The sequence below is a fragment of the Pezoporus flaviventris genome, unplaced genomic scaffold (assembly GCF_033815535.1).
Source record: "Pezoporus flaviventris isolate CSIRO_AGI_PZ_B2104156 unplaced genomic scaffold, CSIRO_AGI_Pfla_v1 ptg000002l, whole genome shotgun sequence".
Classification (NCBI taxonomy): Eukaryota; Metazoa; Chordata; class Aves; order Psittaciformes; family Psittacidae; genus Pezoporus; species Pezoporus flaviventris.
This window is the reverse complement of record NW_026892550.1, coordinates 9,080,842-9,094,034: the sequence shown is the minus strand read 5'-3', so window position 1 is coordinate 9,094,034 and position 13,193 is coordinate 9,080,842. Positions and strand designations below refer to the sequence as shown.

At 39.3% G+C, this 13,193-nt stretch overlaps 1 protein-coding gene across 4 annotated transcripts in view; it reads left to right on the top strand.

The window, feature by feature from the left end:
• TBC1D14 (TBC1 domain family member 14) overlaps nucleotides 1–13,193 on the top strand; it is a 74,230-nt gene that overhangs the window by 38,557 nt on the left and 22,480 nt on the right. For all 4 annotated transcript variants that reach the window (XM_061468749.1, XM_061468758.1, XM_061468775.1 and 1 more), the window contains 6 exons: nucleotides 3,803–3,921; nucleotides 6,620–6,702; nucleotides 8,694–8,811; nucleotides 10,017–10,123; nucleotides 11,554–11,634; nucleotides 13,047–13,141. In XM_061468749.1, the coding sequence (XP_061324733.1) occupies nucleotides 3,803–3,921; nucleotides 6,620–6,702; nucleotides 8,694–8,811; nucleotides 10,017–10,123; nucleotides 11,554–11,634; nucleotides 13,047–13,141 (603 nt within the window). The remainder of the gene's footprint in view (nucleotides 1–3,802; nucleotides 3,922–6,619; nucleotides 6,703–8,693; nucleotides 8,812–10,016; nucleotides 10,124–11,553; nucleotides 11,635–13,046; nucleotides 13,142–13,193) is intronic.

Here is a 13,193-nt window from a genome sequence, read left to right as displayed (position 1 = left end):
GGTCCCCGGGGGAGGCTCGGTGCGTGTGGGAAGTCTCACAGCCCTCTCCCGGTTAGCGCGGGTGATGTGCTCTGGTGAGTTATTTGTGTTTCTCCATAGAGATGGTTCAGGATCCCTTTGTAGGTTAGCTTCTTTTTCTTGAAGAATTACGGAGGATAAGCAGAACTTGAGTTTCTCGCATCTCAACTGCAAAGCTACCAGGTTCCGCCCAGAATTAAACTCGCTTTCAGGGTGTGCGTGTGTGTGATGTTTCTGTGGGTATGTTTGTTTTGCTTTGTTATAAATCAGTGCTTTAATCTGTAGCACGTTCTCTTAGAGCATCTTCAAACCCTGGTTCAGCTATTGTGGCTTAATGCTGAATAGATAAAGATGCAACCTGGAAGGAAGCCTAAGAGATCTCAGTGATAAGGATGTATTCTAAGTCATAAAGGATCAGCTCATCCTAAATTGATCCTAAAATTAACTTGCAGCCATATCAGGTTAGTAAGCCCTAATTGCAGTGTAGGATTTAGGTAGATGCTGAATTATTTGTACCTGTGAGAGGTTTGAGTCTGTCTTATTTGAAAAGAAAAAGCTTAAAATGAGCTATTGTGTGGTTTAGCCTATTGCAGCATGTGGAAATCCTTCTACTTGCTCAGTCAGCAAGATACTCTTAATATCAGTTTGTGGAGGATTCAGTCTGCTTCGCTGCTATATCATACATTGTGCTCTGTTCGAAATGGCATTCTTCTCACTGGAATAAAAGATCATTTTCATGAGCTTTTGTCTGCTGTGACTTTTGGGTGTTTGTTTTTTTTTTTGGTGTGTGTGCTTGTTTTTTTAGTTTTCCCTATTTAAAATCCAGTCTTTTGGGTAACGACTGTCACCAACATACATTTTATTCTGTTTTGGCTGCCACTGGAAAGGATGAAATTACTACAAAGGATTTGTAATCTGATAAAACGTGCCACTCCCATTGCTGTGCTGCTCTGGCTGCTTTACTGTAGGGTAGTGCTGAGAACACGTCAGTGAATACTTACTGAAATGCGGGGTGGGCTTTTGCTCTTTAAGAACTGTGAATAACTGTACTAACATGCAAATTGTGTAACTAGCCGCCCATATTCCAAAATAAGGCATTCCTTCAGATTACCTCCAGAATGGTAATGTGGTCTGGAAAACTTTGTGCTTAGCTGAATGAGAGGTTCAAATTGTACTGTGCAGAATAAAATCCCCACTGCAGCCTGGTGTATATGGTTTTCTTACCTTCCAAAAGCAATTTTACTCTGCAGTTGGTTTTCACAGAAAGAAGACCTTGAAAGTAATTTTCATAAGCCTTAATTAGGCAGCTTTTCTGGAACTTGTGCTGTAATATGCATTGGGTGCATGTGTTTTAATGTCAAGTTCTGTGAGGCTTTAGGGAGATCAATATATGATTATTTCTGCGTATTAACAGTTTCTTGCGGATACCAGATGGGTTTTCTTTCACTAGTAGTGTCCCAAAGGAGTAAAAATGCTAGATTTAGGGACAAGGTTCACCTTGTCTGTAGAAGCAGTAATAGAGGTTAATATTTGACTATGTTAATTTGTGAAAAATAGCTAATAAAAAAATCGGTCTTCTAATAGAAACTAGGAGAAAGAATAGACATGAACTTCATTCCTGACACCACAGTGCTTATGGTGCAGCTGAAGCATGTTAGGATGGTGCACTCATACACTGGTCACTGTCAGCCACTTGCAAGGGTTAATAAAGCAAGAATACTGTCATAGCTTTCTGAATATGCTCTTAATCACAATACCTTTCTTCTAGTATTTCTTTGCTTATTTTCTCTCTGGAGGCTTTTTTTAATGAACAGCTTTTTTCAGTGTGAGCTCCATCCGTTTACTAACCAAAGCTGAGTACCCTTCAGTATTTCAGATAAGTTTTTCTTTGTTGTTTAGCTTGTTTTCAAACTGATGTCATGCACAGCAGTATTAACTGGTATCACAGAGCTGGACATTCCAGATTCATGACAGTGTTAGCATCATAGCGATGTGGGTATCAGAGGACTGACTGTCAGGGCAGTGTCCAGTTAACAAATAAGAAAAAAGAGGGTTTCCCTATGACCCGAGAGCTTCATGGGCCTGTACCCATGACTCCCATAGAACTAGTTTGAATTAGAACTGAATTGTACAACAGAGAGTAGAAGACCATGGCTGTGTTGCTCTGCATTCATGCGTGGGTTTTATCCGTCCTTTTTTTTAAGGTGGGGTTGGTGGAGGTGGCCTTCCTGGAAGCCATAGGGGTCCCATTTTATTTTCTGAATGATCCAGGGTGTTCTGAAAGTGTTGGAAATTTTGAATCTATTACCAAAGAAGTATTGATGTAACGGACAGGTTAGGTTAAAAGAAAGAAATCAGTACCGTTTGGGGAGCTGTTTGTGCTCACGGGAAGAAGTCATGGCTGGAACAGTGTTAATAGTGCTCATTCATAATTAATAGTTTTCACACTATAGTTTCCTATCTTTTATTTTAGTGGAAATAGTATAAACAAGCTACATGTGGAAGCAGGTGGGGTTTGGCAATGGCAAAATTCATTATAAAGTTGAATATAGAAGTATCTGTAATATGAATTTGCTTTTTCCAACAGGCCATTTGACAGTGTTTGTTTGTATATCACTGATACTTTGAATAGTTAATCTTTGCTATAGTACTTCAAGCATTGGAGTAGACAGGAGTTGTGTAAAGGTTTTATCCCATTAGGTCATGTTTTCGGTACATTTATTTCCAAAACAGTGTTTGTAGGAGAAATAGAAACAGCATAGAACATGCAATGCCCCGTCCTCTGATGCAGATCATAGTGATACACTAATTGAGGGTGAAAGGACTTCTGAAGGGCTCACTCCTCTCTCTGAGAGAGCTTAGATGAGGTTCCCAGGGCTCATCCATCTGAACTGTGAATGCTTTCAAGGTTGGAGGTTCTACCATGTCCCAGGGTTTGACTACCCTACTTTCTTCCTTAAGACCAGAATTCCCCTTGTAGCAGTTTGTGCCTGTTGTCTTCTTGTTCTTTATATAAGTGTCTCAGAATTTTGTACTTTGCCTTCACCATCCCATTACTGCTGTCTGCCAAAGATCCCTATGAAGACTTCTCTTCCGAAGGCTGACCAAGCCAAGGTCTTCACCATCTCTCAGTATGTCACTAGCTCCAGACCCCAGTCATCTTGGTGCTTCTTGGCTAGTCTTGCTTTGGTGTGTCAGTATTTGTATTGCAAACCCAAGTTCATACGTTATGCTCTGTTATGACTTAGGATTGTTGTACTTCAAGGCATTGTAACCTGTGGAGTTGCTGTCTAACCATAATTCGAACTTTTTTGCCATCATTGAACTGTTGCAGCTGAAAATAGCTTGGGAGGAGAAATCATACGATGAGATTTTAAGACAAGAATCCTGTGGTTGTTTTTGCCCTCAGTTTCAAAACAATGTAAATCAAAACAAAAGTATTTTAAACAGGTCTTATTTTCTACCTCAGGTAATATCTGCTGGTTTTAAGGTCCTTTATAGCAGTTGTTTGTAAAAGCTGGCTTTAACAAAAGCCAGAGGAACTTCAGATGTTTCTGCAAATAGAAGGAACGGAAAAAAACATCAAACCTTACTCCTGAACAGAAATTTGAACATTGTTTAGAATTCTGAGGTTGCTTTAGTTGAAAAGCTTTAAGAGGACCCAGTTGGGCAGAGATGTGAAAGCATTATCCTGTAGACTTTTATAGACCCTTTTCAGAATCTCATGTGCATTACCTGAATGTTCTCCACTCTTATAACTTGCCCATGTCTTTTTCTTCTCTAGGAATATGAAGAAAAAACTGGACGAGCTCACAAACCGCTCTCTCCTAAACAGAATGTGAGGAAGAATCTTGATTTTGAACCACTCTCCACTACAGCACTTATTTTAGAGGACAGACCAGCGTAAGTTTTGGGAAGCACAACACCTAGGGTCTTTTTAAAATTTGCCTAGTGATGCTTTCCTTGCTGTGTATATTTGATGACTCAATGATTTAAAATTTTAAGTAGATTTTTTTCAGGCTAATGAATATGATAGTGGGATGACTGTGAGAAAAATGACTCAAACAAAACTATTTTATAATAAAAGCAACGGCCTTGTATGACAGGAGGTAATTTGGAGAGCAGAGGTCTGGTTTTGAGTAATTCTACCTTTAAACATGAATAAGGGATTTTTATTTTCCCTGAGAGACTGTAAGCATAAAAGTGAAGCTGGTATATGCTACAGAAATTGAGAAGCAAGGATACAGTGTCCTGTTTACACAGAGAAAGACCACACCTCCATAAATAATGAAACAACGTAATGATTGTTCTGCAGTGGGTTCAGTGTTGCATTTTAAAGGTTGTCAAGTGCTTGGTGAGTTGTTTCATGCTTCTGTTGCTGCAAGGATATTCTTGTATATGCAGCCTAACTCCATAGCAATTCACTGGCACCTGTTTACTGTGGTTTGCTTCTGAATTACATATCTTCAGTTATGTTTAGCCATTTTCTGAATGGTACCCAGCTTTACAGGCATGGTGTCTAAATTCTAATATAAGAACTGGCGTAGCATAGGCCTGTGTTTTCATCAACAGATCTGTATGAAGAATGCTCATGTATCAAAGTAGTCTAGTTGCAGGGTTATTTAAGACACTTTTTGGCTTGACTGGTAGACTATGACAGAACTTCTTGGGACAGCTGGAACAATGTACCTGTGATTATTTGTTATAACAGATTTTATTATGTATAGCTGGAAACAACACATATTAGCTTATCTGTTGTATTTAAAACTTGCCTGTTAAAAATCATGCTTAATGAGAGAGAATCTGAGAAGTACAGCAGTCAGATTGTATTAGTGATACGTTACAGGATAACAGAGTTTGGTTTCTTTTGTATTGTTGATAGACTAAGGAACTTGTAGCAGAAAAGGTATTAAGGTTCTAGGCAACTGAGTCATCATGTCTTCTGTCTAGTAGAGAGAAGCTCTGGACAGCAGTGCAGTCTTCCAGTGACTCTAAGGAGTCTGTTTTTAATAGTTACAGTTTTAATACTGTTGGATTGTTTTGGTTTTGTTTTTTTTTTGGTTTGTTTTTTTTTACCTATCAGGCTTTAAGCAATTTCTTTTTTTATTTCCTGTGACAGAAAGATTTAAAGTGTACAGAAGAAAAATGCAGCAATTTTTTCCAAGTAACTACTCTTGATTTTGCACTGACTTATAGGGTTTGTTAGTTGAATCTTAATTAGATATTAAACATAGAATCACAGAATAGTTAGGGTTGGAAAGGACCTTAAGTTCATCTAGTTCCACCCCCCTGCCGTAGGCAGGGACACCTCTCACTAAACCATGTCACCCAAGGCTCTGTCCAGCCTGGCCTTGAACACCGCTATCTCATGTGTATGGTGATGCTGTTAAGAGATAGGACAGATTTTAAGTAGTGGAATTTAAGTTAACAGAATATACATTGTTTCATCTGGTTTTCTTTTTAAGCTTTTCCTAACTTGCATCACTTTTAAGGATTTGGATTTAAAAAAGTTGCTGCTCAGTTCACATAACTGAAACTGGAAAAGGAGCAGATTATTCTCTGTGGTTAACAAAAACACTAATGTGAAAATCTACTTTCCCTGTTCTTGTAACAATCTCAATTTTAAAAGATACTCATAGGTACGTATCGCACAGCTGTGCTTACTTTACAGGTGATATGATTATGTAAATAATAAAGCGTGCTACTGTTAATGGTAACTCTGTCAATAGCTAACAGCTGCCTCATGTGTGACACCTTACAGGAATGTGAAAGTGAAGGCATTTGTTTTTTAGTAACCAAAGATACAAAGTGTGCTAGGAACACAGTACTGTGTTCACAGAAGAACAAAGTACTTAGTCATTTCTGTTCGGATGTTTTGGTGATCCTGTAGTTGTATGAGATACATAGTTGTTATGTTAATTGCAAGTATGATTAGCTTAAGTTTATGTGGTCTGACATAGGAGTATGTGGATTTGTATGGCAGAGGTGTTACAGGCCTTAACCACAAATCAAAATGGCTATGTTGATGTTGATAATGGGAGCATATAGAGGATGACTTCAGTGCCACTTCTTGCTGTAGAAGTGCAGGGGATGAATTAAGCTTTTAAAATAGAAATGGGGCCTCAGAGAGCAGAGGGGAAAAAAAAGCTGGTGTAGGGAGTCATTACTGTAGGGGTAGAGAAAGTTGTGGGTCTAACATTTAAACAAGGTGCATTTTAAGAGAGAGTATGGTCTTGTATCTTTTCTGCAGAGATCAGTTTAAAACAAAACTACCAGCTTGGCATATACCAGTATAGTCCCTTTGTTTCTGAAGATCAGCCTGCGGGTTCAGCTGGTTCAATAATAAAAATGCTGAAATTACCAAACATAAGGAAATTACTCAGCATATTTTGTGTATAAAAGTAGTCAGAACTGGTCAATGTTCTTTCCTTCTCTTCTGCTGACTCTGGCAACAAAATTTCTTTCCAAGGATGTGTTGCTCTGTTCTTTGATCAAATATTTTGACAGGAGCAGTATATGTTTTTCTTTGAGAAGGGTCTAGAACTTTCTTCAGACAGGCATGCCAACTTTAAATACTGATCATTATTCTTTTAAATTCAAGGAACCTCCCTGCAAAACCTGCAGAAGAAGCTCAGAAACACAGGCAGCAGTACGAAGAAATGGTGGTTCAAGCAAAAAAAAGAGGTGATGGAATTTCTTGTCTTCAGAGGAGAGAAATGAAGTTAAGGGGTATTTCTAAGCCTGAAATGCACTTGTGTCAGTCTGTTGCGCTGTAATGTGAGGGATCTGTACTTCCCCTCAAAGTAGAATTGATCCAGAGAAGAGAGGAATGAAGGTAGTTTTACTAAAAAGGCCCACCCCAAGCTGAAAAACAGTCCTAGACTCCAGCAGAATAAATGAGTGGCATTTGTTTGTGGGTTTAAACACAAATATATCGAAGTAGCTCATCAGTCAAATTAGTGAAGATTAGAATTATTTAGATAACTGCACGTTACTTGATAGTTTCATGTTGGGATCAACTTCTTCAGGCTGTAGTATATAAATACATAATTTTCCATGTGGGAAAATGTACCTAGTCATGTTAATTTGATAATTGAGTCTCCCACCTCAGATTTATGGCTTTCCCAGGTTTTTTCCTCATAATTTCTTGTCTGACATTGTTCACAGAGGTGTCTCAGTGACATTGTACCGTGCACATCAGGTAGAGGTGACAGCAGTGGCTTCTTTCTGCTGATATTTTTGACCACCTGGGTTTTCTAATTAAAAACAAGCATTGCAATAATAGGGAATACAGATTCACAGAAGTTGTGTCCAGTGAGAACTACTGGAAATGTTGAGAAGTCCTGAGCCAAAAGAAACTGTGGAAAGGTGATATGAACACAGGATTTACTTACTTTCTGCAGTTGACATATTAATGAAAATATCCTTTTGTGGTTTTGAACGTGATACACCTACCAGTGAAGGTCATGTGACTCTCATGTTAATATATCCATTTAACATGTAGTAATCCAGAGGAGTTCTATCTGTTTTCTTTGTACAAAGGATAGATGGATTGAAAGAAATGGGATGATGCTCAGGTTAGGCAATGCGCCTTGTCCTTGAGCTGTCTTCACTGGACTGGAGTATGTCATTCTGTCCAGATAAACACCCTGACAAACCTGTTTTCCCCAAAACCAATCCAGATGAACAGCTTTGCAGAGTTATATATTGTGTGGAGGTCAGGAAATCAGAGTGTAAACACCCTCTTTTTGTTTAGAGAAAAAGTCAAAGCCTGCACTTAGGCAGCCTTACGATATGCTCGTATCAAAGCAAATACTGCGAGGAAGTTGGTACTGTTCTTCTTAGGCACAGCTTCTATTGGCCTCTAATGTGGACCCATCAGGTTGTATGTGTTCATTCCAAAGACCTTGTTCATGGTACTGCTGTTCTTCAGTTAGTTTTGCTTGTCAGGTCAGTACCTTCTGATACTGTAGACTCTGTGTTTATGTGTGCATGCACATGTCCTAACACATTTTCCAGTGGGAAGAATAGTAGTTGATGATGCAATAAGAAGAAATACTGAATGATAATGAAAAAAAGTCGAATATGTTTAAGCTAACATGAAAACTGCCTTCTTTTTAAGGAACTGAAGGTTTACAGTGGTGTATGACATTTAGACTAACCACACACTAAGTAGCATCAAAAATGGGACTTTTGTGATTTTTCTGAGTTATCTAAATCATAAGTTACAAAGACAACATGTAATAGAGAAAACAAAATGCAAAACTTGTATTATTTTAGCCTGTGTTGTTGAGTCTGCCATAACAAAAGGGGTGGGGTTTTATTAGCAAACATTCTGACTTGTCCTTCTAGGTGGTGCTCTGTTCGTTGTCAGAGATGTGAATTCAAAGTTACTAATGTGGATAGATTTGAAGGGTCTAAGGAGCCATATATTATCTAAATCCCTTTGTCCTATCCCTCAGAAATGGGCCTAATGCATAGTTTGACTTTATCCTTTATTCACATTTGGCATCATTGCTTAGCTTGCTGTATGTTTGGGAAATGCTTAGAATTTGAACAGTACTTTTAGGTGAATATACTGTGATTGTACATGGCTCTGTGGCTGTCACTAGCTAACTCTGGATATTTGGTTTTTGGTTTTAATAACTTAAGAAGGAATTACTGCTTTTCTGCAGAGCTTAAAGAAGCACAGAAGAGAAAGAAACAACTGGAAGAACGCTGTAAACTGGAAGAGAGCATTGGCAATGCTGTTCTAACTTGGAACAATGAAATCTTGCCCAACTGGGAAACTATGTAAGGCAGTATGTTATACTATGTTTTAATTAAAATTGCTGAGTCTGTATCCTGAAAAGTTACAAAATTAGCAAGTATTACTTAAAATGGTCTTGGATGCTTTTGTTTGAAAGTCACTTTTGGACAGTTAACAAAGAAAATGAGCAACTTATATTTCCTTATTTCTACAAGGTGGCTGTAAGTGATGCAGTTCTAATTCTTACTGTGTATCTTTAATGGAGGTTTAGGATATAAAAAGCCTGTATAAACGCTAAGAGGTGATCTGTGGTAGAGAATGTAGAAGTAGGAATCATGATGCTTAAACACCATGCGTTTATCAGAAATGAGCTACTTGAGCTGTTGATATTACAGTATCAGATGTTGATTGAAGTACATGTATGTTATTATGAAGCCTCTTTAATTATACAGTGCTATACCTGCTGGGATAATCAGTGATGGAAAGAGAAGTAGCTAGAGAGTTATTTGAAAAAATAAATATTTAAGTGCTAAAAGATTTCCTGCAGAGAGACAACACAGGCAATTGGTAAGCTACCTTCCCTGTCTGTAGTGCTGCATGGCCTTTGTTAGTCATCTTAATAAAACCAGCCCCCCCCCAGCCTCTGAGTGTAACAGCACTTTGATTGGTGTTTAGGTGCAATTCTGTTCCTCCTTCTGGGCTCTCAGATTGATGAACATAAGCTGCAGCCATTTCAAAGCCTGTGTTCTGTTAAAAGGGCTTTAATGCTCTCACCTGAAGTTATTACTTGTTGTATCTTCATGCATTTTAGTGGAGGGCTAGAGCTGCAAAGCTGGGTGGGGAGCTGCACATCTCATTAGCACAGCAGGGTGAGGACAGAGCGGGGAGAGGGTAGACCTCGATAAGTTCCTGTATTTAATCTTGCATGGAAATACCCAGTTTTTAGGGGGTGGCCTAGATACAGATTTCCTTTTCACTTGCTTATTTTTGACCCCTGTGGTTCTTGCTGGTCAAGTGTGGTTGCAAATTCTGGGTATTTTGATTGTCGCTCATCTGTCAAAATAAGCAATTAACTTGGAAGGAATTGAACTTTTCTTCACCGTTCAAAGCAGTCTGCAAATCACATTTGACTTCTTGGCCTGTTGATGTTCATTTTGGTTTGGATGCCTTCACCAGTGGTAGGAGGACACATTTGTAATTCAGCTGGCAATGAAATATGTCTTGGAATAATCTGTTTTCCTTTAAACAGGTGTTGTTCCCGTAAAGTGCGAGAGCTGTGGTGGCAGGGCATTCCACCCAGTGTGAGAGGCAAAGTCTGGAGCCTGGCAATTGGCAACGAGTTAAACATCACCCATGGTGAGGCTGATGTTTTGTCTGCATTGTCTTACAAAGAGAAATAGTACAGGGACGGTTCTGTATTTGTTCTGGTGTATCAGAACCTGGGGTGTGGGTGTGAGATGTTATCTAGTTATGCTCTTTTTGAGTTGCTTTGATGTGTTTTGTTAAAAAATATCGTGTCTTTTAATCTTGTAGCTGCTCTAGGACTGCTGCTGTGAATTGTTTCTGATTATTGTTGTCATTGTGGCTTGCTTTGATGTTAGATGGAGATGGGAGGAATTAATGACTCGAGCTTTTTTTCTCTTTTAGAAACTTCGAATCATTAATTTTGCAGTGCTTGTGAGTGTGCATGTAACGCGCTTCCTTTGATTTAGAGCAGGGCAGTGGGTTTGTGAGAGATTAGAAAATCCCTGGGAAAATTTGTACTTTTGTTCATGTGTGTTTGTGAAAATGGAACTAGTGTGATATTTCAGAGTACAGAAAAACACAGCTCTGAAAGACTAACATAACGTAATTCCAACATGGAAATGCAGCAGACTGCCTGTACTACTGCTGCACTGTGCTACTTTCCTGTGCTTGGCTTAGTTAGCTTTGGTGTAGTTCTTCCATGGAATTTAGTAGACTTATCCCAGTTATCCATTCAGACTGTAATTTTGAACATCAGTGCCCTGTAAGAAAAGTAATTACCTCAACATAAAAGGAAACTTGTGCCTAGGTTGCGTTTCCTTTTCACTTAATCTGAAGTTATAAGTTAGTTTGGAAGCGTAACCTGCTTAGAAAGTTCAACTACTATGTTAGTAACTTATAATGGCTGGGGAAGCATTGCTTATATGGTAGGTAATTGTCATCTGACTGGATATGAGCGTATCTGCTCTTGTGAGACCTCACTTGGAGTATTGTGTGCAGTTCTGGTGTCCTCAACACAAAAAGGACATGGAACTGTTGGAACAAGTCCAGAGGAGGGCCACGAGGATGATCAGGGGACTGGAGCACCTCCTGTATGAAGACAAGCTGAGAAAGTTGGGGCTGTTCAGCCTGGAGAGGAGAAGGCTGCGTGGAGACCTCCTAGCAGCCTTCCTGTATCTGAAGGGGGCCTATAGGGATGCTGGGGAGGGACTCTCTCCATTAGGGACTGTAGTGACAGGACAAGGGGTAAAGGGTTCAAACTTAAACAGGGGAAGTTTAGATTGGATATAAGGAAGAAGTTCTTTACTGTAAGGGTGGTGAGGCACTGGAATGGGTTGCCCAAGGAAATTGTGAATGCTCCATCCCTGGTGGTGTTCAAGGCCAGGTTGGACAGGGCCTTGGGTGGCATGGTTTAGTGTGAGGTGTCCCTGCCCATGGCATGGGGGTTGGAACTAGATGATCTTAAGGTCCTTGCTAACCCTAATTATTCTATGAGTCTATGTACAAATCATGGACTTGGTTTTCTGTTTTTCTTCTTCCAGAGCTGTATGATATTTGCTTGGCTCGTGCCAAAGAGAAATGGCGATCGCTTAGCACAGGAGGGGCTGAAGTAGAAGGTGAAGGTATGCTTTTGACCAATGATTTTATGGTGTGGTACAGAATAAGAGATTTTGTACAATTGTTCCTTAAAATGAAATCACAGATTTTAGACAAAACAAAAAAAATCAGCTAGAAAGCTGTCTAGTAAAAACACTTATTCTTGCAAGAGCAAGGTGGGTTCTTTCTTCTCAATGAAACTGTGGCCCTCTATAAAAGACACTAGTTCATTTTTCTTTATAAAACATCACTAGGTACAGTTCTGATTTGATGCTAATTTGTAGGAAAGCTAGGAAAGTTTGGGAATTATAGTTTTAATTGCAGCACTAAATACTTTGCTGCATCTGTAATTTTGGAATCAAAACTCAAACTACAGCGGAAAATTGCATTTTAGTCCCTTTTTGCAGCTTTGAGCCCATCTCTTGGGTGTGTTTCAGAGAACAGCAATTCATTTTTTGCAAAGTGGTTTGAGATTTACTAATTGATTGGAAGAGTTGTCTGATTTTGGGAATGTATAAGGCTACATGTAGATGCATAAAATTGCCTTTGCTATGTAAGTATGCTGAGCTGAAAAAGAAGAACATACATACTGGCATTTATCAACAGAAAAATATTTTGGATTGGAAATCCCCTGCTTTGTTCTCTTAAGGTTGTCTGTGTCTTAAATAACATGAGTATTTGTGGAAACATACTGTCTAGTATGTTTCCAGCTTCCTCATGTACTTTATTTTCTAGAGTGTAGATGCTCTTGTGATTGGTGTAAGTACTGCCTAGTGTCAACTCTTAGGTTTTGATTCCGCAGTAAGTAGCAATAGGTAATTCCCAACTGTACTTAACCATAGTACAGATAAAGACATAGTACAAATAGACCTTTTTGGTATCAGAAATAACACTAATACTTTAGAAACTTACTTTGCATGAGGTCCATTTCAGTTATGGAGAGTGTACTGCAGTGTCCATGCATGCAAGGGGTAAATGAACATTATTTTGGAAGGAGACGTGACAGCAGTAGATAGGTGTCATCTGCAAAATACTGCTGCTTTAGGGCTTCTCTCTCCCACCACAGCCTTTCCACAGAGACAGCTACTTCAGGAGCTGTGGGGAAGCCTTGTTGAGGGCGAGGGGTCACAGATTAACAGGCTTGTGTCTGTCTAGTGATTTGTCAGCAGATACCAGTAAGTGCCTGGCCTGCCTTTCCCTGCACCTTCCCCAGCTCCTCAAAACACTGAGGGTCAGTGTGCACTGTAGGGTTGCTCTGAGTCAGGATATACTTGCTTCTCAGCCTGTGTGCCCTATTCAGGGAATTATCCTGTCTATGCCCTTACTTCCTAGCATTCACATTGAAATAAATGAGCAAAGCAAACCCTTACTGGGGGCAGGGGGGAAAAAGAGCATACACTGATCCATGTAATAAGCGCATAACTTTTGGCTTCTGTAGATACTGGATTTTCTGCAGCTGACAGAGAAGCAAGCTTGGAGTTAATAAAACTGGATATCTCAAGGACGTTTCCTAATCTCTGTATATTCCAGCAAGTAAGCAATGTTAACTTCTGTGTTCACTTCTCAGCTAAATTCAGTTTAGATG